This window comes from Elaeis guineensis, chromosome 11 (genome assembly GCF_000442705.2).
Source record: "Elaeis guineensis isolate ETL-2024a chromosome 11, EG11, whole genome shotgun sequence".
Classification (NCBI taxonomy): domain Eukaryota; kingdom Viridiplantae; phylum Streptophyta; class Magnoliopsida; order Arecales; family Arecaceae; genus Elaeis; species Elaeis guineensis.
This window is the reverse complement of record NC_026003.2, coordinates 111,271,648-111,297,400: the sequence shown is the minus strand read 5'-3', so window position 1 is coordinate 111,297,400 and position 25,753 is coordinate 111,271,648. Positions and strand designations below refer to the sequence as shown.

Here is a 25,753-nt window from a genome sequence, read left to right as displayed (position 1 = left end):
GCTTACAGTGATATGTTCTTGTAACTATCTTCCATTGTAAATACTCCCTTAATAAAATACAGAAGGCATCTTTGCCTCCTTCTACCCTCCAAAAAGATAAAAACATGAACAGAACATTTTATACTTAATTACATTCAGGTTACCTGTCCTTCTACATAACAAAATTACCGGTACACCAAACACATTATCCTATGTATTTTATCTTAAAAAAGCATGAAGATGGAGACCCTGATCAATATGAAGGGTTATGGTGGTTCTATAGTTGGCAACCGTTTTCTCATCACTAAGCTTGAATACAAAGAAGCGGAGGAGGACAGCTGCAAATATCTTCATCTGTCTGTAAGCGAACTCTTTTCCCAAACAAATTCTTGGACCAGCCTGCATATAAACCACAATTTCATAAGTTATTTATGACAATCAAGATCTTTGACATGCCATCTGCAACTCGATTAATTAATTCAAATACAACTAATAAATCAAAATCTTCATTCACAGACTTTCTCAGGCATATTTAATTATTTATTCCTTGGACCATCTGTTGGACGAATGAAAATTATTAAAACATGAAGCAGTCTAGTTGCCAATCAAATGACGAAAATGAAGGGGTGGAGAACTGTTGTTACCCACATGACTCAAGGAAGAATGAAATTTCTGCATTACCCGCTTGTTTTCTTACCTGGAAGGCTGTGAACTTATAAGGACTTTCAGCTTGGAAAATTCCATTATCGTCGAGCCACCTTTCTGTTCGAAAACACTCAGCATCCTTACCCCATAAGTATTCCATTCTACCCATTGCATAAGGTTGATAAAACACGATGTCCCCTTTCCTCACATTAAAGCCATTAGGAAGAATGTCATCTGAAAAGCAAACCTTGTTATCCTGCAAGAAAAGGGAGAATTAAGAGGAATGACTGTCATTTTTCGGCATTATGATGACCAAATCGGTATATAACTAAGGTTTTGATGGATAAAGTTAATTTATACTTTTGACTTACTAAGGGAACGGCAGGATATAGTCTTAATGTTTCTGAGAGTGCAGCATGAAGGTAGTGCATCTTGTTAAGAGATTCATCAGTGATACTTTTGGCGAAATCATCGAAGGTTGCATCTTCCTTAGCTTCAGTTACTTCCTTGACTTCTTGAGATATCTTTTCTTGAATTGAAGGATTTTTGCAAAGCATATAGAAGAACCAAGATAGAGTGCCTGCTGTGGTGTCTTTACCAGCGATCAGAAAATTCAGTACTATGTCTCTTAAATACTGATGGGTCATATTTTGCGGATCCTTCTTGCTCTCCTCCAAAAACCTTGATAGGATATCTTCTTTTTTCACCTATAATTGAAAGAGGTCAACATTAGCTTCTATGAGTTCCTACCAAAACAATATTAGTCCAGTATCCACTTACTAAATCATTTCTTCCATTCGAAGATTGTTCAACTCGCTTATCGATCAACTTGTATGTGAAATCATTAACCACTTTGATTCGTTCCTTGAGTATCGCTTCAGAACCTACATTCAAAAGCTTCATGATCTTCCAAAAGACATTAACCACACGTCGCATGATCAACTCACTCGAATCATCAAATGCATTTGTAAATATGCTTCCATCATAAGAATCTTGCAAGCAGTCGAGATCCATTCCAAACCCAACTTTAAATATGGAGTCCATCGTTGACTTCATGAACAAATCCTGTAGATATATTGAAATCATGAGCACTTTTTTTGGGGATGTTAACCTCCTTCTGTCTCATCAGAAAGAAATCATAAGCACTTTTAAACTAAGGTCTTTTATTTCTTTGGCTTGGTTATATAGAAGAAGCAAAATGTGAAAGATTCATGAAATGCAACGGAGTTGAAACTTACTTGAATATCCAATTTTTTGTTAGCGATCACACTTTTAGAAATTATATGAGCAAGCTTTCCAGCATTACTTTTGAAAATGGCACCACTAGAGTCTCTTAAAACTTTTGTTGAGAATTCATAGCTTGCAAGCTTTCGTTGGTGGCGCCATTTATCACCATCTACCACAAAGATTCCATCTCCAAATAGATCTTGTCCAGTTTGATAGCTAAACGATCCCTGTGATGACTTACCACATCATTATCATGTACATTTCAATTTGGTCAAATAATCTCTTTATGAATAAAATCTTAATTAATGAAAAGATCTACAATTCATCTGATATAATTTGGACTATGTCCTAGATGAGCAGCATTTTAAGTTGGAACATGACGTAGAATCAAGAAAATATGTATGATGTCACTGATAAGCTCCTTGCAAGTAAATATTGTACAATTGTTGGACTATAAAATATAATATTGGTTACCAAGTGTAAAAAATGTAGTGCCCTGGACAAGTATTAATTAATCTTATATTATTTTGAGTTTGATCTGGAAAATTGTGGTGTTTATATTATCCCTGTGGTCTGGATAGAAGTGGCCATAAAGGTTAGCTGGAAATTCTCTCTCAAAGCAGCATTGAATGTATGACTCATTGATTCCAATGGTTAACTCATATTGTTGAAGCCTTATGTGGTTCTTTTGATGGTGGCAGTTAACCAAAGTATTGCCTGAAAAATGTTACAGATCTCTTTGGCATGTAAGATAAATTCTAAGATATACTATATATATGCAATAACATAGTTTGGCAGGGACACATCACCTAATCACTCACTCAAAAAGACAAGTTACCTAATCACTTGAAAAAAAGATAATCATCTCTCTTAATTACTTGGAGGAATATGAACATAAAAATAGTTCTTAAGATAAATTTGAAAATGAAGCACATATATAATAAGACCAAGAAGTTTGTCGGAACCTGATTGCTATCATACCTCAATCATTTAATGAAAAGTCTAAGCCACTTTAGCACCAATATTATTCATACACTCTTTGTTTTTTTTTTCCCAATCAAATCATCTAAACTGACCACTCTGGAGTTAGATCGAGAATTAGGCCAAAAGTAGGTTTCATGGGAAAAGCTCCTTAGGAAGTAGAATAATGCCCCATTTAGGAATGCTTTTGGAGGGCCCTCTTGGTCCTCCAGAAACACTTTTGAGCCATTTTGTGATGTTTGGTAAAAAAAATTTTAAGTCCTTTTTGGTTCCCTAAAAAGCTGAAAACATCTACTGAGAAGCTCTACTCCTTGAAAGCTCTACTTAGCTGATGTTGAGAAGCTATTTTTATTTAATAAAATTTTCATAATGACCAAAATACCTATGCTAACATAATATAATATAATATTAAATTATTACATCATAATGTATAATTATAATAAAATAATAATATATAACTTTGTGATATCATATCATATCATATTATTATACTATTTATATTACATTATATTGCAATATTATATTGCACTCATTACATTATAATAATATTCTACTATGTAATAATATCTCAATATGTAATTTCTAATATATATTATGTCATATCATAATATATTATATTATTATAATCCAATATGTTATATGATAATAATATTATAGTATATAATATACCATTTCATATCATATTATTATACTATATTGCATAATATATTTTATTATTATAATGATATCATATGGGGCAGACTTGAGTAAGGTTGATCGAATTTGAACTTAGATATGATCATATCAAAATTGGATAATAGAGGTCCTACATCAATGATCCAAGCATTGAATATGATTTATTACCTCAAAACTGCTTGCACATAAAAAATCATATGATTTAGAGACTCTGGTCTATGCATCATTCAAGTAATCAAAAAATATATCTAATTTAATTTTATTTAGAATGTTTAAATTTTGACTACTTGATGCGTAGACTAGAGGTTTCCAAATCATATGATTTTTGGTGTATAAGCAGTTTTGAGCTTGTAGATTACATCCAACGGCTTGAATTATCAATGTAGGACCTCCATTGTAGATTTTTGATCTGACTTGATCTGAATCCAAATCTCATCGATCTTATTCTAATCTGGCTCATATTATATAATGTTATGATATTATAATATTATGATACCTTATATTACAATATCATACTTATTATATTATATTATAATATATAAATATATAATAATATTTAATATTATATTATACTATATTATGTAATATTTTTTATAGTCATTTTGTCATTATAAAAATATTTTCTTAGTTTGATTACCAAATAGACCTACAAATTTCATAATATTTAGAGGTGTACCTACCAAACCGCAAGTAACTTTTTATTAGAAGCTCCAATGATCGAAGTTCTACTTCCATAAACTCCATTATCAATAGCAATCCCAAAGCATGGTCCAGATTAACTCTTAAGTCAATACTCCAGCCTTTGATGAGCTCAGCCGGACCGATCGCCCTCTTTGTCAAATCATGTGCAGATGATACATGTTTGAATGACCTGTCGTCACGTACATAATATTTAAAGAAATCCACCGACAGCTTGCCTAGTTGCCTCATTGATCTTATCGGTCCTTATTTTAATGCTTTTTTCTTTACCTTTTAAGATTGTATATTCTCTACCTTTAAATTTTAATGTTTGTCCCATTTGGCTGAAATGTTTTTGAAAGTTCCTGGATTTGACGACGGGCATTCTATTTGTAGATGCGTGTAAGTGTGTACAAATAAAGCAAATTGTGTATTAGATTATGGCAAAGTTCCGTATGAGGGACTGGGGGATCGATCCTTAATGAAATGTAGCCAGGAACTAATTTTGAAATAGTAATTAAACCGAGGGCCAATAGTCAATTTGCCAGATTCTTTGGAGTTTAGGTAAGAGTACTAATTTTTATTTTTAATTTTTGTTTCTGAGGAAGTGCTAAGTCACTAACATTAAATTGAGTGAGATCCCAATTATATGTTCTTAGTTGAACTTTAGTCATAGATGAACCTAACCCTAGCCCAATTTGGAGAACAAATCAAAATGCTTTTATAAAAATGGACCGTTTTCGATTTTTCTTTTTGAGGAAATACAGTTTTTTAAATGTTGTTCAGATTTTTAGAACTACAAATGACACCAGACATGCATATATTTTGCAACTGAGGTTGTTTAGAATTTTCACTTTCATTGGAAAAGCTAATGATATAGAATTTTCTATTAAAAATTTACTTTTATTTTTTTATTGTCTGATAAGACCGACCGATCATATCCATTGGATATAAATATATCTAATAAAATTAAAAAATAAAATATTAAATAAAATTATTAAAATATATGCTAAATCAGTCTACAGTACTTCTGTTGAGTGCTCTGCCAGACAGGAGCCAGTCAGCGATCTTATTTGTCTTCTAGTAGATGTGGTTTTGCCGTGAAAGTTTACATTAAAATGCGTAAGGTATAACAACCTACATAAGACAGCCTCCCAAACAAGGGAATCAAAAGGAACCAACTCCCATACAAAATGGGAGAAAGACAGATGTACAAAAGAAAAGAAGATTACATCTTTACAGAACAAAAGAGAATATACATAAGAAATAATGAGATGCAAAGATCACAAAAAAAGAAAACATAAAAATATTGACAAGGCAGTTGCAGCATATGGCAGCCTCCTAAAAGTGAAAATGGGAACTCTGGAAATCCAACAGGCTAGGGATAATAACCAGATAAAGAAGAATGCTGCAGCATAACTGAAAATGAAGAGGATCTACAATGACCATCCTTCTGACAAGTGGTGCGGTAGTTGAAAGAAAGAGAACCAAAATGCTATATTATAGCAGTGAAAAGATGCAGCTACCAGAGAATAGAAAAGTAATTACAGAGAATAGAAAAATAATTGTCGGATTTCGGATCAGACTGACGTTCGAAAAAATTCTGAAACTTAAGATTCGAGTCCAAGCCCGAACTTGATCCGAGCCTAATCGAGCTAGCCCAAGTCCGAGCTCAAACCCAAGATCCGGTCCGAACCATCTCACTCCCTCTGTTTCTCTCCCCTTCCTCTCTCTCTCTCTCTCTCTCGAAACTTGCATCCCACCCAGCTATCCGTATGATCCTTCGCGATGGCGGACCCAGCTGCCTCCGAAGCAATGTCGAAGCCGGTGGGAGAACCCGACGACTGCTGTGGCATGATGAGGAGGGAGAAGCGATCCGGGAGCGCGAGGAGGAGGCCGAGATCGCGGAGGCGAAGAGGAAGGCGTTCAAGGTTGGAGTTGGCCGCCACCCGCCGCCGCATTAAAGACCCCTTCTCTCACAATCCCGAGCTCACACGAAGCTTCTGACAAATGGGGAGCGAACACCACCTCCATCTTTCTGTTTGTCCTCACCAAGTAATCGTGGTCCCAATCATCCGATTCGCCATTCTCCAAAGCCCTTTCGCCCCTCACAATCTTGTCGCTCCTCGACAAGAAGATCCTCAAGTTGTACAATTGGCCCATGAGAACCCCAGCGCCGGGCAAATCTGCCTCCCCAATGACCACAAGGACCCGTAATTCTCCACTCATAGGCCATTGGTCCCTTCCAAATCCGAGCCCGCCACTACGTCAACCACTTGGTTGACCACCACCACCACCACCCCAAACCGCCTGGCCTGCTCCTTGAGCTCATGGTGGCGATCTTGAAGAATAGTGAGGTTCGGCACTTGAGATCGGTCGGGGTGTTGTCGAACTCGAAGCGGAAGAGGGTGGACAGGGCAAATCATGGAGCGAATGTGCCCTCAGAGATGTTGACGCCAGAATCATTGAGGCCAACATCATTGAGGACGAGGACGGTGGCGTGGCGGTCATTGACGGCGGTGAGCTGGAGCCCACCTTACCCTTCTACACCAAGGTGAGCGAGAGCCGTCGGAGCTCTCCGGGGACGGCTAGGGCTTGGGGGCGATCAAGAGAGATGGGGTCCTGGGGAGAAGGCAACTCGACCAGGGTATGGATGCACGGTGGATAGCGCTTAATCAGGATTGGTGAAATATAAAAGATAGTGTGGCGTGTTATACGCCATGTGATTTGGATATTTCTGGCTGATCTTTGGGCTCTGACCTAGGCCGGAGTACGGAACGAATTAAAAATATATTTCAATCTCAACTGAAATATAAATAAATTTTATAATTAAATTCAAATTCGATCTACATTATTTTAGATCTAATCATAAATTTGATCCGAAATTAGATGTGCCTGAGTCCAATTCTTGCCCTACATAGAATTGAAATTAAGGCACATTATCTCTGCCATCAAAGGCCTTCTAGTATTGTCACAGATAATATAAGTTGCAGCAGCTCTACCAAGATGAACTGAACCATCAAAATTGATTTTTCAAGTAGATGTGTTTAGCGGATGAGCGCCAGTGCTGCCGCCTGGCCCTGGATATCTTTGACGTAAATTTGAGAAAACACTAAAAATGACAGCAGGAACCAAGCCGAGAAGTGCACGAGTTGTTTATTTGCATAAAGAAAAATTAAAAAAAAAAAAAACAAGAAACTGATACCGGCGGTACACCAATTTCCCATGAAATTCTGCCAAACTAAAATCTTGAGGTATCAAACCAAAATCCAAAAAATGTTGTGAAGAGACCAGGTTTTACCTTTTTAACCGGATCAAATCCAGGAAAATTGGAGAAATTAGTTTTTTTTGGTAAATTGGAGAAATTAGTTCCTAAACTATTCTTGTTGTGGCCAATTCCCCCGTCGTCCGATTGTCGGGGTCACGCACCTACAAGAAAAGTCCTCACTGATCGGAGATACCTCCAGCGGGACCCTCCGACGGTCAAGTCAGAGAGAATACTAGGCAACAGTGGAAAATTAGGAGCTCAATGGGGAGAGAGAGAGAGCTAGAGAGCTCAAGAGCTTAAAGGCACTGGAGAGAGCTTACCAAAACTGTTGCTTTACCCCATTTTATAGTAGAATGCGGTATGGTCCCGTCATTAATGGTGCAGACAACTGAGAGTTGTCAAATCATCGGGGGCTGTCCAATCGTCGTGGGTTGTCAAGTCACTGGAATTGATCCATGTCCTTGGCAGGACAATGCCCCAGGCGGCCATACCGCATGTTCTTGACAGGACAACAGCCCATAACGGTTGTACGGCGTTTGGGGGCTGACCGACTATGTATCGGTATTCGGCTGTCGGGATATGGGTGATGACTCGAGAACACCGTCGACTGATCTGGTGCCTTGTGGAAGTCGGACGTCGGCTGCCACCCCCGATAGTGAGTCGGTGATGTGGGTTCGTCTGTTTGGCGGTTGGAAGCACCGTTGGTCTGTTTGGCCGGCATATCTTCGATCGGATATTGTCGACAGTCATCGTCGGAGTCATTGTCGGAGTCATCCGTCGGTCCAGTGGGTAGAGTCAGATGTCGGTCGGATCGGTCGAGGGTAAGTCGGCATACAGGGTCAGTCGGTATATCCCAACAGTTGCCCCCCACTCCTGAGTCTGATGTCGTGTTGGCCCGCATTTTTACATGGGTGACGGCTTCAGATGAAAGGAGTGATTTTCCATCACATCATGCCCCGACTCTGGCGATCGTACCAACGAACAATCCGATGTCAGGCATCTCATTGGGAATGCAAACCACCATTTTTTGGGAACGCAAACCGCCGTCTCCTTGGGAACGCGAACCGCCGTCGGTTAATTAATTTCGAGATGCAGTTTTTTCACCACGTGTCAGGGGGCTATTGAGCCAGAACCGCTCACGCGGATGGAGGCGACGTGCTGATCTGGGGCAGGTGCGTCGAACGAGGAAGGGCCCAGGTGCTGCCATGTGTCGACATCCGAGAAACCCTCATTTGGCGCGCTTTCATCTTGACCGTCAAAGGGCCTTATATATATGCGGCCGCTTACATCTAAACTTTACTTTCTGCCATCCTATTTCTGGCGCTGAGGCTCTGTCGAGTTGTTTCCCAGTTCCAGATAGTTTTTTCGTCCTCCTTTGAAAGCTCTTTCGAAGTTTTTTCATTCTTGTCTCCTTGCATCCTTTCTTCTTTGGCATTTTTATTTTGTTCTCCTTTTTGGGGCTAGCGTTATGGCTAGAATCTCTCCTCGAGAAAGTCAGTTGGAGAACCCGACCGACGATTTTCAGTCGACCCCGGAGGTGGAGGCTTCTTCACTTTCGAGGCCGAACATCGAACGGCTCAAGGAGCAGTATGGTATCCCGGAGCAGTTCGAACTCTTCGCCCTGGGGCTGAGGGTCGGGTTAACAACCCGCCTCTGGGCCAGATGGTCTTTTATGTCGAGGATCTTCGGGCAGGTCTTCACTTTCCATTCGGAGTTCGTCTGAACATCTTAGATTATTACGGGCTTTGCCGGCGTAACTGGCACCGAACCCAGTCCGATTGATAATCAGCTTTGCTTTGTTGTGTCGGCTTTTGCCGACCTTTCCCCATCTCTCTCTTTCGGCATTCTTTTCCTCCGACCCCACTCGAAAGCCCGAGAGTGTGGTTCTTCAATCCCCGGAAGGATCTTTCGTTCATTATCATCTTCCATCGTCGATCCACGAGTGGAATAATAATTTTTCTTAGTTTCTTCTTCGCTACCTTGGGGGTTCCCTTCTCGCTGGGGTGACCCTCGGACTCAATCGAACAAAAAAAGTCGGGTGGAGGCTGAGATCGAGAGACTTTCACCGATTGAAGGATGTGTCGGTGCCGAAGCAGAGAGAGCTTGTCACCGAGCAAGCTCTGTATGAGCGGCCTGAGTTCGGTTCCCCGCTTAGGTACTGTTCGGTCTGTCGGTCGTCTTTTGGTTTTTTCATCCGTCTTCGAACTTGCGCTAATCTTTTATTGAAATTGTAGGCATGCCGTCAAGAGTAAGACTGACAGACGCCGACATTCGCAACATGTGGTGAGGAAGAGACCGACGTCCGGGGTCGGACCTTCGCGGCCCCCCAAGAGGCCTCAGACATCATCCTCGGCCGGCATTGCGATGGCGGCAGCGCAGCCCGACACCGAACGGGCATCGGGCTTCGAGTCGGTCATCGCCCTGTCGGTGCCGGCGGTGCCACCCAAGGTGTCGTCCGAGGAAGGGGTGGTAGAGGGGGAAGCCGAAGGAGCATCGGTGCCCCCACCTATAGAAGAGGTTCGGGCCAAGTACGTGAGCCCGAACGACATGCGGTGGCTCCCGTCGCACCCTCGGAGGAACTCAGTCGAGTTCGAGCTTCCCATCTTTCTTCGATCTCCGAGCCTGGGCGACCGATCGGGGGAAGGCTCCGATGGCACCGGCGGACGACTCAAGGTCGGCGAGCCGTGTTGCTTCGTCCGACGTTTGGGTTTTCGAGGGAGCGTCGGCCCTGGCCAACCACGACTTGGCCAGGAGGTTGTGTCAGGCAACCATTATCCCGGCTGATCGGGAGCTCTTGAAAGTCGGTTGGTGATCGAGATGCTCTCTTCCTTTTATCCGACCATGATCCAGGTGAGCTCTTCTTCTTTTTTTCTTTCTTCTTCATTATCATTTTTATCATTTCATTTTTCTGACGACCGGCCTTCTACTTGCAGCTGATCTACAATATGTCCGAGCTGGAGGTCGGATATCGAAGGTTCGGCGACATCCGGGCGGCCTGAAGAATAGGGCCGAAACCACCGAAGCCGAGAAGGTGATGCTGGTGGACCAGCCGAAGCTGTCGGTGGACCGCGAGGCCAGGCTCGAGGAGGAGATCTCCCGACTAACCAACGGCCTAGCCACCTCAGAGGCGAGCTTCAGTCGGCCCCGAGCAGGTCCAGGCAAGACCGTTTGTCCACCGGCTGCGGCGTGAGGGGATGGCTAAATCAGAGAGCTCGAGGCCGAGTGCGAGCAACTTCGGGTTAGCCTGAAGAACCTGGCTAAGGCCGAGGAGAACTTGTCCTCCACCCAAGCCGACGCCGACATAGCGAAGGCAGAGGCGGAGTCGGCCAAAGAGGCACTCAGCGGGTGGTGGAGGACTTTCGTGGCTCGGACGAGTACCGGGAGGAGCTTCTCGAGAGCGACTACGCCTCCTATCGGAGGGGTACAAGGATGCCCGGGATGCGATTCAGAGTCTGCACCCAGAGCTCGACCTGAGCAGCGTCATCCCTCGAGTCGGAGGATCAAGCCGCAGAGGGGGATGCCGACCCAATGTCGGAGGATCCGAGGGCTGCGGAGGAGGCCGACCCTGGGCTGGTGGAACGAGCTACCGAAGGTGAGGTGGCTCCAACCTTCGGTCCCACTCCGACCCGAGCGGGTACATCGTTGCTCCCGAAATATCTCTGATGCAGGAAGTCGATTCCAACGAATAGTCAGGAGTGCCTGCTCCGTTATTTTGTATTCTTTTATTTTTGTTTTGTCTTTGATATTTGTAATCGGACTTCGGTCCAATTTTGTAAGTCACTTCAACTAAATGAAATCAAAGACTTTTCAAACTTTTTTCGCATGCGGTTCAAAGTGTATGTCTCACTGAACCATCCCCAAGAGTATAGGTCGTAGCTCCGACATACCTCGTTAGGACGTTCGGTAGGATCTAGCATAGCCGATCAAAATAGTCAGTGGCGTGCGCCGTGCTAAGGGCAGTGCAAGCCCCGATCGCAGGCCGACGCCCCGACTGTCATACAGATAGCGTAGGATCCGATGGTCGAGAGTCATCCCGATCGTAGGTCGAGCATCCGTCACCCGGACCTTGGTCGGGCGTGCACGTCAGGTCGGATGTCAGCCAATCTCCGAACGTAGCTTGCCGACACGATCATCCCATAGAATCTGATAGTCAAATAGTGTCCGACGTATTCGGATAGGATAACGATGACAAGTTGAATATCCATTGTCCGACCTTGGTCGGGCGTAGCATGTCGACACGATCATTTCGTAGAGTCTGATAGTCGAGTAGTGTCTGACGTATTCGGATAGGATAACGATGACAAATCGAATATCCGTTGTCCAGTCTTTGGTCGGACGTAGCATGTCGACACGATCATTCCGTAGAGTCTGATAGTCGAGTTGTGTCCGACGTATTCGGATAGGATAATAATGACAAGTCGAATATCCGTTGTCCGGCCCTTGATCGGGCATAGCATGTCGACATGATCATTCTGTAGAATCTGATAGTCGAATAGTGTCCGACGTATTCGGATAGGATAACGATGACAAGTCGAATATCCGTTATCCGATCCTCAGTCGGGCGTGCATGTCGGGATGTATGATAAATGGTGGCAAGCCGAATATCCTTTGACCGGTCGTGACCAAGTCGGTATGTCGCAAGTCGAATATCCATTATCCGGACCTTGGTCGGGCGGATACGTCGCGATGCATGATAAATGGTGGCAAGCCGAATATCCTTCGACCAATCGTGATCAAGTCGGTATGTCGCAAGTGCGACTACGATCGTCTTGGCATTTTATCCTTAGCTGAAGCTAAGTCGGCAAGTTAGCCAGCTGCGTTGATCGAGAGTCGACTGCGGAAGGAGCGCGGCTTCAACTTAGAGAGGTTTCATCGCCAGCGCTGGCCTTCTATTAGTGTAAACAGAACGGTTCTCGTAAGAGTCCGATGTGTCGTCGACGGTCGAACCGTAGATTCGGCGATCAAGACGTAGATTCGGCGATCGAGCCGTAGATTCGACGATCGAGCCGTAGGTTTCCAACGAGATGTTGGGCCAAGTTGGGGCATCGAGGCTCGTACTTCTGGCGAGGGCCGACCCTCGGTGGAGAGCTGAACTTTGTAGACTTTGGAGTTTTGAAATCGAGTTGTATTTTGAGCAAGGGCATACAAAATTCATTGATGATACAATTTTAGGTTGTCGACATTCCAAGTCCGAGGAATGGCCGTCCCTTCCAGGGTCTCAAGTCGGTAGGCGCCCGGCCTGCAGGTGTCTGCTATCTTGTAGGGTCCTTCCCAATTTGGAGATAGTTTTTCTTGATCCTGAGGCTTCGAGACTTCCGCCTTCCTTAAAACCAGGTCTCCAAGTCTGAAAGACTTTGGCCTGACTTTAGCATTGTAGTATTGGGCCACTCTTTGTCGGTAGGAAGCCATGCGGAGTTGAGCCTCGCGTTGGAGCTCGGGTAGGAAGTCCAAGTCAGCTCTCCGATACTCGGAGTTGTCTGGTTTACAGTATTGCTCAACTCTAGTCGATGGTAGCCCGTTCTCTAGTGGGATCATTGCTTCCGTCTCATAAGTCAAATTGAAAGGAGATTCTCCGGTTGGGACATGGGTGTCGTTCGGTATGCCCACAGGATCGAGTGCAACTCCTCAACCCAGAGGCCTCTGGCTTTGTTCAGTCGAGTCTTCAACCCATGCAGAATGGTCCGGTTGGTTACTTCGACTTTTTCATTGGACTGTGGATGCCCGACCGAGGTCAGCTTGTGCGTGATATGAAATCTCGCACAGAACTCTCTGAAGTCATGGTTGTCGAACTGTCGCTCTTTGTCAGTGATGATAGTGTGTGGTAGTCCGAATCTAGAGATGATGGACTTCTGGATAAAGTCTTCCATCTTATGCTCGATGATTTATGCCAGGGGTTCGGCCTCCACTCACTTGGTGAAGTAGTCGATCGCGATGACTATAAACTTTCTTTGGCCAGACGTCAGAGGGAAAGGGCCGAGTATGTCGATCCCTCATTGGGCGAAGGGCCACAGGGCGATAATGGAAGTCAGCTGGTTGGCGGGCCGATGTTGTAAGTTGGCATACTTTTGACATGGCTCACAACTCCGAACCAAGTCAGCCGCATCTTTCTTCATGGTGGGCCAGTAGTAACCCTGTCGTAGGACTTTGTAGGCCAAGGATTTGCCCCCAAGGTGACTTCCGCAGATTCCTTCATATACTTCTCTGAGTGCGTAGTCCGCATCCGTCGGTCCGAGGTACTTTAGCAAGGGGAGGGAGAACGACCTTTTGTAGAGTCGCCCGTCCATCATTACATACTGAGAGGTCGTCCACCGGAGTCGCTTGGCTTCTGCGGGGTCCTCAGGACCGATTTCATCAGTCAGATACTGAACGATCGGATCCATCCAACTTGGCTCGATTGTCAGTTGTAGCACCTCCTCAGCCCTGTCGATGCTCGATTTCTCAAGACTCTCCACGAGTGTCTGGCCCAAGGCACCGTAGGCGGACGTCGCAAGCCTGGAGAGTGCGTCGGCCCGAGCATTCTCCGACCTAGAAATATGGGAGATCTTGAAATACTTGAGGTGTGCCATGAGATCTCTCACCTTCTGAAAATATTTCGCCATGGTCGGATCCCGCGCTTCAAATTCGTCTTTGACTTACCCCACAATCAGCTGGGAGTCAGAGAAGACTCTGAGGCTGTCGATCCCGAGCTCCTTCACCACTCTCAAGCCAGCGAGAAGCACTTCATACTCGGCTTGATTATTGAAAGCTTTGAAGTTGAATCGAAGGGCATACTCGGTAACTACTCCCTCCGAGTTGGTAAGCAGGAACCCAGCCCCGCTCCCTTGGGCATTGGAAGCTCCATCTATGTGTAACACCCAAGTTGACCCGGGATCATACTCAGAGGTCACAGCTTCTTTGGAGCTCCCGTCTTCCGACATTTGGTCGGCTGTCGGGCATTCCGCAATAAAGTCGATCAGGACTTGGGCTTTTAAAGTAGATCGCGGTCGGTACTGGATCTCGAACTCGCTCAGCTTCACCGTTCATTTCGCCAGTCGTCCAGATGTGTTGGGGCGATGGAGGATCGCCCTCAGAGGCTGGTCGATGAGGACTACGATGGCGTGTGCTTGAAAATACGGATGGAGTCGTTGCGCTGATATGACCAAGGCAAATATCATCTTCTTCGTCCTTGAGTACTGAGTTTCGGCTTCGTGGAGCACTTTACTGGTATAATATATGGGCTGGTGAGTTTGGCTCTCGTTCTCCCGGACGAGCACCGAACTAACCACCTCGGGGCGGTAGCCAAATAAAGGTACAATATTTCTCTGACCTTTGGCTTTACAAGCAGGGGTGGAGAAGTCATGTACTTCTTCAAATCTTCGAAGGCTTGCCGGCACTCATTCGACCAAGAGAAGTCCTTTGTTTGCCTCAGGGTTTTGAAGAACGAGAGGCATCTCTCAGCCGACCGAGAAATAAATCGGCTGAGTGCGATGATCCTTCCATTGAGCTGCTGTACTTCCTTTTTGGTATTCGAGTGCCGCATGTCGATGATCGTCTTTATCTTCTTGAGGTTGGCCTCAATTCCGTGTTGAGAAATGAGGAACCCGAGGAACCTCTCCGAAGTTATCCCGAAGGCGCACTTAGTCGGATTTAGCTTCATCCGATATTGTCAAAGAGTACGAAAGGTTTCTTCCAAGTCTTGGACATGATCTGAAGCCTGTGCGCTCTTCACCAGCATGTCGTCCATGTACACCTCCATGCTGCGTCCGATTTGGGCTTTGAAGACCTTATTGACGAGGCACTAGTAGGTGGCCCCGGCATTCTTCAGACTGAAGGGTATCACTCTGTAACAGTAAAGGCCCTTTGCAGTCACGAAGGCCGTATGCTCTTCATCCTTGGGCGCCATCCGGATGTGGTTATATCCGATGAAGGCATCCATGAAGCTGAGCAGTCGATGATCGGACGTCGCATCCACCAGTTGGTCGATCTTCAGCAGTGGAAAGCTGTCCTTCGGACAGGCTCGATTGAGATCGGTATAGTCGATACAGATCCTCCACTTTCCGTTGGCTTTCTTCACCATGACGACATTGACGAGCCAGTCAGGATATGTGGTTTCTCTGATGAAGCCCGCCTCGAGCAACTTGTCTACTTTCTCGTTGATGGCCTTCTGTCTTTCGAGGGCGAAAGACCATTTCTTCTGTCTCACCGGCTTCATGCTAGGGGCGATGTTAAGTCGGTGAGTCATTATTTCTGGAGGTATGCCGGGCATATCCGCTGCCGACCAAGCGAATATGTCGGCGTTGGCTTTCAACAGCTCTATCAACTGCTGTCGTTCTGGGTCGGATAACTGCGATCCGACCCAAATGACCTGTTCAGGATTCTTTGTCATCGAAATGAAAATCAGCTGTTCAGTCGGTTCACCCGGTTCCTCCTCTTCCTGTTGATCCAGCTTGTCGACCGGCAGGGAGTCCTTCGATTCATTATTTTGAGTAGAGATTTGAAAGCATCGCCAAGCGAGCTGTTGATCCCCGCACATTTCTCCAGCTCCATTTTTAGTCAGCAACCGGATCAGTAAGTGGTATGTCGAGACTATTGCTCTGAGGGTGTTTAGTCCAGATTTTTCAAGTATGGCATTGTAGGCCGAAGGTACTTGGACGACTGTGAAGGTCATGTAGACGGTGCTTTGTTGTAGTTCGGCCCCAGCTGTTACGGGAAGAGTAATTTCTCCTTCCACTGCGACGGCCTCCCCGGTGAAACCCACTAGGGGCGTAGAGACTCTCCTGAGTCGATCGGTCGACAGTCGCATTTGGGGGAAGGTCGAGTAAAATAAAACGTTGGTCGAGCTTCCATTATCAACAAGAATCCTTTTTACATCATAGTTCGCTATTGTCGCCAAAACAACAACAGCGTCATCATGGGGAATTTAGATTCTTCGAGCATCTTCATCTGTAAAGATGATTACATCATCCTAGCGCAGCCTCTTCGTCGACTCCCCTTCAGCAGTCGTTCCTCGATCCAGTCGTCTGGAGAATAAAATAATTAAGAACAGTGATGGATGTAGACTTGACTTAAGGGTCTACACTGGTATGCTTGAAATTTTGCAACTAAATTTTAATTTATCGGTTAATTATGAACTTATAGTTAACTATTTTATAAATTTTGAGATATGGATTTTGATATTTAATTTTAGATTTAGATGCTTTGAACTAATCTTCATTATTATTGATCTGAATTGATCTTTTTTATTATATTTTATTTATGATGAATTTTTTATCCTATTCAACATAATGGATATTATTTTTGTGTTGTTAGAGGCTGTATCTTTTGGGCCGTGTTATGTTTCAGATTTGGTAGGTAACGTTCAACGTCGTGGAAATCTCTGTTCAACGTTAGTTCGCTCCCCAGCTCAACATCCATTGCACATATCTTTTCCCGGCAGACCAAGGCTTCCATGGTTAGGCTTCTATGGTTCTCTCATAAGGAGACGGGGAGGTTGAGAGGGAGGGGCCAGATTGCTTGCGCAGAGTGCTTTCTCTGAAGAATGCATTTTTTCTGTACTTCTGCTGTACATTTGTCCTGAGGTTTACGGTGTTATGTTCTTGTAACCATCTTCCATTGCAAATACTCCCTTAATTAATAGACAGGTCGCATCTTTGAATCCTTTTACCCTCAAAAGAAGAAAAAAAACATGAACAAACTTATGCAAGGATTTCAAACACGTTTTATACTTAATAATATTCGGGTCACTTGTCATAACAAAATTACTGGTACACCAAACGCATTATTCTATGTATTAAATCTTAAAAAAGCATGAAGATGGAGACCCTGATCAATATGAAGGGTTATGGTGGTTCTATAATTGGCAACCGTCTTCTCGTTACTAAGCTTGAACACAAAGAAGCGGAGGAGGAAAGCTGCAAATATCTTCATCTGTCTATAAGCGAACTCCTTTCCCAAACAAATCCTTGGACCAGCCTACATAGAAATCAAAATTTTCTTAAGTTATTTATGACAATCAAGATCTTTGACATGCCATCCAAAACTTGATTAATTAATTCAAATGCAGCTAATAAATCAAAATCTTCATTCACGCACTTTCTCAGGCGTATTTAATTATTTATTCCTTAGGACCATCTATAAAGCAAAAAACTAAACTAATGAAAATTATTAAAACATAAATTAATCTAGTTGCCAATCAAATGACCAAAATGAAGGGGCGGATAACTGTTGTTACCCACATGACTCATGGAAGAATGAAATTTCTGCATTACCCGCTTGTGTTCTTACCTGGAAGGCTGTGAACTTATAAGGACTTTCAGCTTGGAAAATTCCATTGTCGTCGAGCCACCTTTCTGGTCGAAAACACTCGGCATCCTTACCCCATAAGTATTCCATTCTACCCATTGCGTAAGGTTGATAAAACACGATGTCCCCTTTCCTCACATTAAAGCCATTAGGAAGAACGTCATCTGAAAAGCAAACCTTGTTATCCTGCAAGAAAGGAGAGAATTCAGAGGAATGACTGCCATTTTTCGGCATCATGATGACCAAATCAGTATATATATAATTAAGCTTTCGACGGATAAAGTTAATTTATGCTTTTGACTTACTAACGGAACTGCAGGATACAGTCTTAACGTTTCCGTGAGTGCAGCATGAAGGTAGTGCATCTTGTTAAGAGATTCATCAGTAATACTTTTGGCGAAATCATCGAAGGTTGCATCTTCATTAGCTTCAGTTACTTCCTTGACTTCTTGAGATATCTTTTCTTGAATTGAAGGATTTTTGCAAAGAACATAGAAGAACCAAGATAGAGTGCCTGCTGTGGTATCTTTACCAGCGATCAGAAAATTCAGTACTATATCTCTTAAATACTGATGGGTCATATTTTGCGGATCCTTCTTGCTCTCCTCCAAAAACCTTGATAGGATATCTTCTTTCTTCGCCTATAATTGAAAGAGGTCAACATTAACTTCTACAAGTTCGTATTAGAATAACATTAGTCCAGTATCCACTTACTAAATCATTTCTTCCATTTGAACATTGTTCAACTCGCTTATCGATCACCTTGTATATGAAATCATCGACCACTTTGATTCTTTCCTTGAGCATCGCTTCAGAACCTATGTTCAAAAGCTTCATGATCTTCCAAAAGACATTAACGAGACGTAGCATAATGAACTCGCTCGAATCATCAAATGCATTTGCAAATATGCTTCCATCATGAGAATCTTGCAAGCAGTCGAGATCCATCCCAAACCCAACTTTAAATATGGAGTCCATTGTTGACTTCATCAACAAGTCCTGTAGATATATGGAAATCATAAGCACTTTTTTTGTGGGGATGTTAACCTCCTTCTGTCTCATCAAAAAGAAATCATAAGCACTTTTAAACTAAGGTCTTTTATTTCTTGGGCTTGGTTATATAGAAGAAGCAAAATGTGAAAGATTCATGAAACACAATGGAGTTGAAACTTACTTGAATATCCAATTTTTTGTTAGCGATCACACTTTTAGAAATTGTATGAGCAAGCTTTACAGCATTACTTTTGAAAACGGCACCACTAAAGTCTCTTAAAACTTTTGTTGAGAATTCATAGCTTGCAAGCTTTCGTTGGTGACGCCATCTATCACCATCTACTGCAAAGATTCCATCTCCAAATAGATCGTTTATAATTTGATAGTTAAACAATCCCTGCGACAACTTATCACATTATTATCATGTACATTTCAATTTGGTCAAATATTCTCTTAATTAATAAAAAGAACTACAATTCATCTGATATAATTTGGACTATGTCCTAGATGAGAAGCATTTTAAGTTTGAACATGACGTAGAATCAAGAAGATATGCATGATGTCACTGATAAGCTCCTTGCAAGAAAATATTATAAAATTACTGGACTATAAAGCATAATATTGGTTACCAAATGTAAATAATTAATGTAGTGCCCCGGACAAGTATTAATTTTATATTATTTTGAGTTTGATCTTGAAAATTGTGGCGTTTATATTGCCCATGTGATCTGGATAGAAATGGCCATAAAGGCTTGGAAATTCTTTCTCAAAACAACACTGAATGTATGATTCAATGATTCCAATAGTTAAACCCATATTGTTGAAGCCTTATGTGCTTCTTTTGTCCGCCGGAAGAAGAGACGTTCTCTAAGTTTACTGTTGACATCTTCTTCCAGGCATCAAGCGGTGCAATTAAGTGACATATCTATTGCTAGAAATAGCATATGCTGTTCAACCATCCAAATTGAAATCATCATCTACCAAACCCATAGATTTTCTTAATAAAACAAGAGAGTGACTTGAATCCTTTAAATTACACCACCCCTCAAAAAGAATCCTTTAAATTACACCAAAAGAAACATTGAATATTTAGTCCTTTTTGAGAATTTTTTTCCTAAAGTACTTATTTTGATGATCTCCAAAAATACAGACAGTCTATCTTTGGCAAGTTTAGGAAAGAATAATATTTATAAAAAATCTCTATGCAAACATAGCAAGAAAGATAGAAAATTTTATGAATCAGTCACTCAAAGTCATAGAACAATCATCAGCTCAGCTGGTTCACATTGAACTCCCTAGGAAGAAAAAAGAAAATCCACGGTTCATTCTTTGATGATGATGGTTAACCACTCATGTATTGCCCCAAAAATGTTACAGATCTCTTTGGGCATGTAAGATAAACTATATATATGCAATGACATAGTTTGACATGGACACATTACCTAATCACTCCCTCAAAAAGAAAAGTTACCTAATCACTTGAGAAAAAGAAAATCATCTCTTAATTACCTGGAGGAATATGAATGTAAAAATAGTTCTTGAGATAAATTTGAACATGAAGCATATATATAACAAGCCCAACCAGTTTATCTGATCCTGATTGCTATCATACCTCAATCATTTAATGAAAAGTCTAAGCCACTTTACCACCAATATTATTCATACGCTATTTATTTATTATTTTTGTTCTGATCAAATCATCTAAGCTGACCATTCTAGAGCTAGATCAAGAAATAGGCTAAAAAAGTAGGTTTTATGAAAAAAGCTCCTAAGGAAGTAGAATAAGGCCCCATTTAGGAATGCTTTTGGAGGTTCCTCTTCTCCCTCCAAAAAAACTTTTGAGCCATTTTGTGATGTTTGGTAAAAAGAAATTTAAAGTGCTTTTTGGTTCCCTAAAAAGCTAAAAACATTTGCTGAGAAGCTCCACTCCTTGAAAACTCTACTTAGCTGATGTCGAGCAGCTATATTTTGTAATAAAATTTTCAGAATGACCAAAATACCTATGCTAGCATATTATATTATATTGTATTATAATATAATATATTATATTGTGTTATTAAATTATTACATCCAAATGTATAATTATAATAATATAATAATGCATAACTTTATGATATCATATCATATTATATTATTATACTATTTATATTACATTATATTACAATATTATATTGCATGATATTACATATAATAATATTATACTATGTAATAATATCTCAATATGTAATTTTTAATATATATCACATAATATCATAATATATTATGTTATTATACTATAATATGTTATATGATAATAATATTATAGTATATAATATACCATTTCATATCATATTATTATGCTATACTTCATAATATATTTTATTATTATAATGATATTATATGGGACAGACTTGAGTGAGATTGATCAGATTTAGACTTAGATTTGAAAAGATCAAAACTGGATAATAGGAATTCTATATTGATGATCCAAGCCGTTGGATGTGATCTACTATCTCAAAACTATTCGCACATAAAAAGTTATATAATTTAGTGACCCCTACCTTATGCATCAAGTAATCAAAAAAATATATTTAATTGAATTTTATTCAAGTTATCTCTTTTTTGACTATTTGATATATAGACTAGAGATCTCTAAATCATATGATTTTTTATGTGTAAGCCGTTTGACGTAGTAGATCATATCGAATGGCTTGGATCGTCGATAAAAGACTCCTATTACGAAGTTTTAATCTAAACAGATCTCAATCTAAATTTGGTCAACCTTATTTTAGTCTGGCTCATATTATATTATATTATGATATTATAATATTATGATATATTATATTATAATATTATATTATGTTATACTATATAAATATATTATAATATTTAATAATATAATATATAATATTATATTATACTATATTATATAATACTATGCAATATCTTTTATTATCATTTTGCAATTGTGAAAATTTGATTACCAAACAGATGTGCAAGTTCCATACTATTTTAGAGATATAGTTACCGAATAGCAAATAACTTTTTATTAAAAGCTCCACCAACCATAGTTCTACTTTTAAGAACTCTATTATCAATAGCAATTCCAAACATGGTCTAGGTTTACTCTTAAGTCAATATTCTAGCCTTTGATGAGCTTAGTCGGACCAATCACTTTTTTGTCAAATCATATGCAGATGACTATGTTTGGATAACCTATTGTCACATATATATAATATTTAAAGAAAATCCATTAGTGGCTTGCCTAGTTGCCTCATTGATCTTATCGGTCGGCCCTTATTTTTATGCTTTTTTTTTCTTTTAAAGGTTGTATATTCTCTACTTTTAAATGTTAATGTTTGTTCCATTTGGCTGAAATGTTTTTGTAAGTTCCTGGATTTGACGGCTATTCTATTTGTAGACCATGGCTTGTGTTTGTACAAACAAAGCAAAATGGATATAAAATTAGGCAAAATTCCGTATTGAGGGATTGGGGGCAGCTTGCCTAGTTGCCTCATTGATGTTACCGGCCCTTATTTTTATGCTTTTTTTTTTCTTTTTAAGATTGTATATTCTTTACTTTTAAATTTTAATGTTTGTCCCATTTGGCTGAAATGTTTTTGTAAGTTCCTGGATTTGACGGCGGCCATTCTATTTGTAGAACCTGGCTTGCATGTAAGTGTGTACAAATAAAGCAAAATGTGTATAAGATTATGGCAAAATTCCGTATGAGGGATTGGGGGGATCGATCCTTAATGAAATGTAGCTAGGAGCTAATTTTGAAATAGTAACTATACCGAGGGCCAATAGTCAATTTGCCAGATTCTTTCGAGTTTTGGGTAAGGGTACTAATATTTATTTAATTTTTTGTTTTTCAGGAAGTGCTAAGTCACCAACATTAAATTGAGTGAGATCCAAATTATATGTTCTTAATTAGTTGAACTTGAGTCTTAGATGATCCTAACCCTAGCCCAATTTGGGAGAACAAATCAAAATGCCTTTATAAAAATGGATGGTTTTTTTGATTTTTTTTTGAAGAATACAGTTTTTTAAATATTGTTCAGATTTTTAGAACTAAGAATGGCATGGTTTCCTATTTCTCCAAGGGTTTTTTACATGTATACCCTTCTAAATATTTTAATTTATATGAATATCTTTTTAAAATTGATATATGCATATATACCCTCATAAAATATTTTTTTTTGCATATGTACCCACATCATCTAATACCATTAAAAATCAACTGTTTAAAATTAAAATGACTAAAATACCCTTAGGGGTAGATGAATAAAAAAATTTATAAGATTGTAAATGTAAATAATAATTTTATAAGGACATGTATGCAAATTTGAATGTTTAGAAAGGTATATATATATATAATTCTAATTAGAATTTTTTGGCATGGAATACACCTCTCTTGGTTTGTTAATTTTTTTTCCTATTCTAATGAAGAAAACTTAACATGCACAACTAAAATAAGAAATATACTTAATTTATTAACTTATATAGATAAAAAGATCTTTTTATCAAATGATAGATCAAAATTAATTATATCTAAAAAATAGAAAGATCGTAATCATTTATGTTTTCTCTAATATACAATAATATGCTTTTGAAAAAAATTTCTTCACCTGATATTAGATGGATAACTTGTATATTTGCATAGAATAGACCTAGTTGTGGATTTGGACATTATGTAACAATGAGAATTTATAATTTATTATATTTTATTTTAAAAATTTTTATTAAAAATATCTTTATAAAATATATAAGATATATCATATTGTTATAAAATAGACACAGTTATCCCATCTTGCCTAAAAATAAAATATAATATAATATTTTAATATATAAAAATTTTATAATATCATTATCATGTTATTATATTATATAATATATTACTACATTATAGAGTAAGAGGATCCAAATCCATCTAGATGAAATAGATAAAAGTTAAATTAGAACTTTTTGTATATATATTCTTCTAAATATTCAAATTTGCATGAATATCCACATAAAATATATATATATATATATATTTATTTATCCTTATAATTTTTTTTTGCACATATATGCATAAAGGTATTTTAGTCATTTAAATTTTAAACCATTAATTTTTTAACGATGTTAGATAATATGGGTACATATGCAAAAAAAATAAAAAAAAGATATACATGTGAAATAAGTATTTTATGAGAATACATATACAAATATTAATTTTAAAAAAATATTTATATAAATTTGAATATTTAAAAGGATATACATGTAAAAAATCTTTTTTTCTCCAATTAAAGATCCCTCTTGAGTTACTGGGGAGATCGGGTGAGACCATGAGCTATGAAGTCAATGAAAACCTTCTATTTACAAGTGCTTTTCATATTTTTTGCAACTGAGGTTAATTGTATAGAATTTGCACTTTCATGGGAAAATCTAATGATATAGATATGACTACCTGTATATATGATTCTCCATCAAAAAAAAAAAAAAGAAAAAGAAAAAGAAAAAAAAAAACTACCTATATGATTCACAAGAGAGAGCAGCATCTAGGTCAAATACTTAAACAAGATCAAACCAAGGAACTCCTTTTAGATGGAGGAGGGGTGCAATCATTCATATTACTATAAAAAAAGGTGCTGTAAAGATAGACACATAAATCTCTGGGGCTTGAAACACTAGGATCTTCATTTTTTTTACACCATTATCCAGCTTCCATTACCTTAATTAAGCTGGTCTGTCTGTGGCCACTCAATTCTTCCAAAAATAAATATATTACTAGAGATGCGTACCTTGCCATAGTTTGGGAAGTTGGTCTTGAGGATGTACTCAATGACCGTTGGATCCGAGGTGTAGATCTGCTGGCGGAAAGGGGCAAGGAGCCTGAAGGTCTTGTGCTTGCGAGAAAGCTCGGTGTGGTAGTCATGGAGCCGGCGGAAGTTAAGGAACTGATGGAAGACGGTGCCAGCGACCGGAGGGTATCTCTTCTTATGGTTGCTGCCTCTATGGAAGATTCTCCAGACACAATACAGTACGAGCAGCCCGAGGGCAGTTGTGGCGGAGAGAGATACAAGATCGGAAGAAAAAATCCATGGCTCTTCTAAAGGGTAGTGAAGAGACGACGGATTGGATGGTTGCTGGCAACGGAGGGGGATGCATGTTAAAAGGGAAGGACAACTTTTTGGCACCCAAGTACCAAATGTTGTGATAGAACTAGCAAACTGTGAGACACTTCTCTCCTTTTATGGCGTGATCCATATTCATTACACGTCATCGATTACGCAATAGAACGACAGATGGGATGGAGCGTTTTGTGGGATTGTTTAATTGTCGGTATTCCTGATACGTGGGTCTTTTTTTTGCTGTTGTCTGCGCCCGTCTAGTGTACGGCTCTTCCAACGCTTCATCTTTATCTCTTTTGGATGCAGTATTTTTTTCGTTTTTCTTGTAAAAAAATAAAAAAAAAAACCTTATCTCCACCTTAACTTAGCGAAACTATCAAGATACTGAAATGACAGCCGGAACAAACAAAGTTATCTGGATTGTTGAGTATATTTTGAATTTTATTTGTAGTGGATAAAACTCACTCAATTTCAAAAAGATCTTGAAGAAAATTTTAATGAAGGACTAGAGATAAATTTTTAATTCTAGTTTCCAATTAAAAACAGCTTTCCAGTTGAATTTCAATTAAAAGTAGTTTCTCATTCCAAATATAAATTAAAAGCAACTCCTGATTTGTGACAGAAATTATCCTTATATCCTTATATAATAGGCAGTATTTCTTTACAATAAGGTAGTACTGTTTTCTAATAAGACAGTACTATTATAATAAGACAGTATTATTTTATAATATCCTTATATTACAATAAGGTAATACTATTTTATAATAAGACAGTATTATTTTATAATAAAGTGATACTGTTTTATAACTAAGACAGTATTATTTATAATACCTTTAAATTAAATAAGGTATACTGTCTTATAATAAGACAGTACTATTTATAATATTCTTACATTAGAATAAGACAGTATTTCTTTACAATAAAATAGTAT

At 39.7% G+C, this 25,753-nt stretch overlaps 1 protein-coding gene across 1 annotated transcript; it reads right to left on the bottom strand.

The window, feature by feature from the left end:
• Positions 1 to 13: 13 nt before the first annotated feature.
• LOC109505313 (cytochrome P450 704C1) lies at positions 14 to 24,974 on the bottom strand. Its single transcript, XM_073245353.1, has 7 exons — positions 24,970 to 24,974; positions 24,493 to 24,913; positions 1,863 to 2,078; positions 1,405 to 1,689; positions 996 to 1,331; positions 677 to 880; positions 14 to 378 (listed from the first exon to the last, which is right to left on the bottom strand). The coding sequence occupies exons 1-7, from the start codon at positions 24,972 to 24,974 to the stop codon at positions 199 to 201; spliced, it is 1,647 nt and encodes a 548-aa protein (XP_073101454.1). The 3' UTR covers positions 14 to 198.
• Between the last annotated feature and the right edge of the window lie 779 nt (positions 24,975 to 25,753).

What these genes read in the sequence shown, in the direction of transcription:
- LOC109505313 (XM_073245353.1), bottom strand. An exon ending in ACTTCCCAAACTATGGCAAG is followed by an intron (nt 2,079 to 24,492) that starts GTACGCATCTCT and finishes AAGTCATCACAG; the next exon opens with GGATCGTTTAGCTATCAAAC. An exon ending in ACAAAAAATTGGATATTCAA is followed by an intron (nt 1,690 to 1,862) that starts GTAAGTTTCAAC and finishes ATATATCTACAG; the next exon opens with GATTTGTTCATGAAGTCAAC.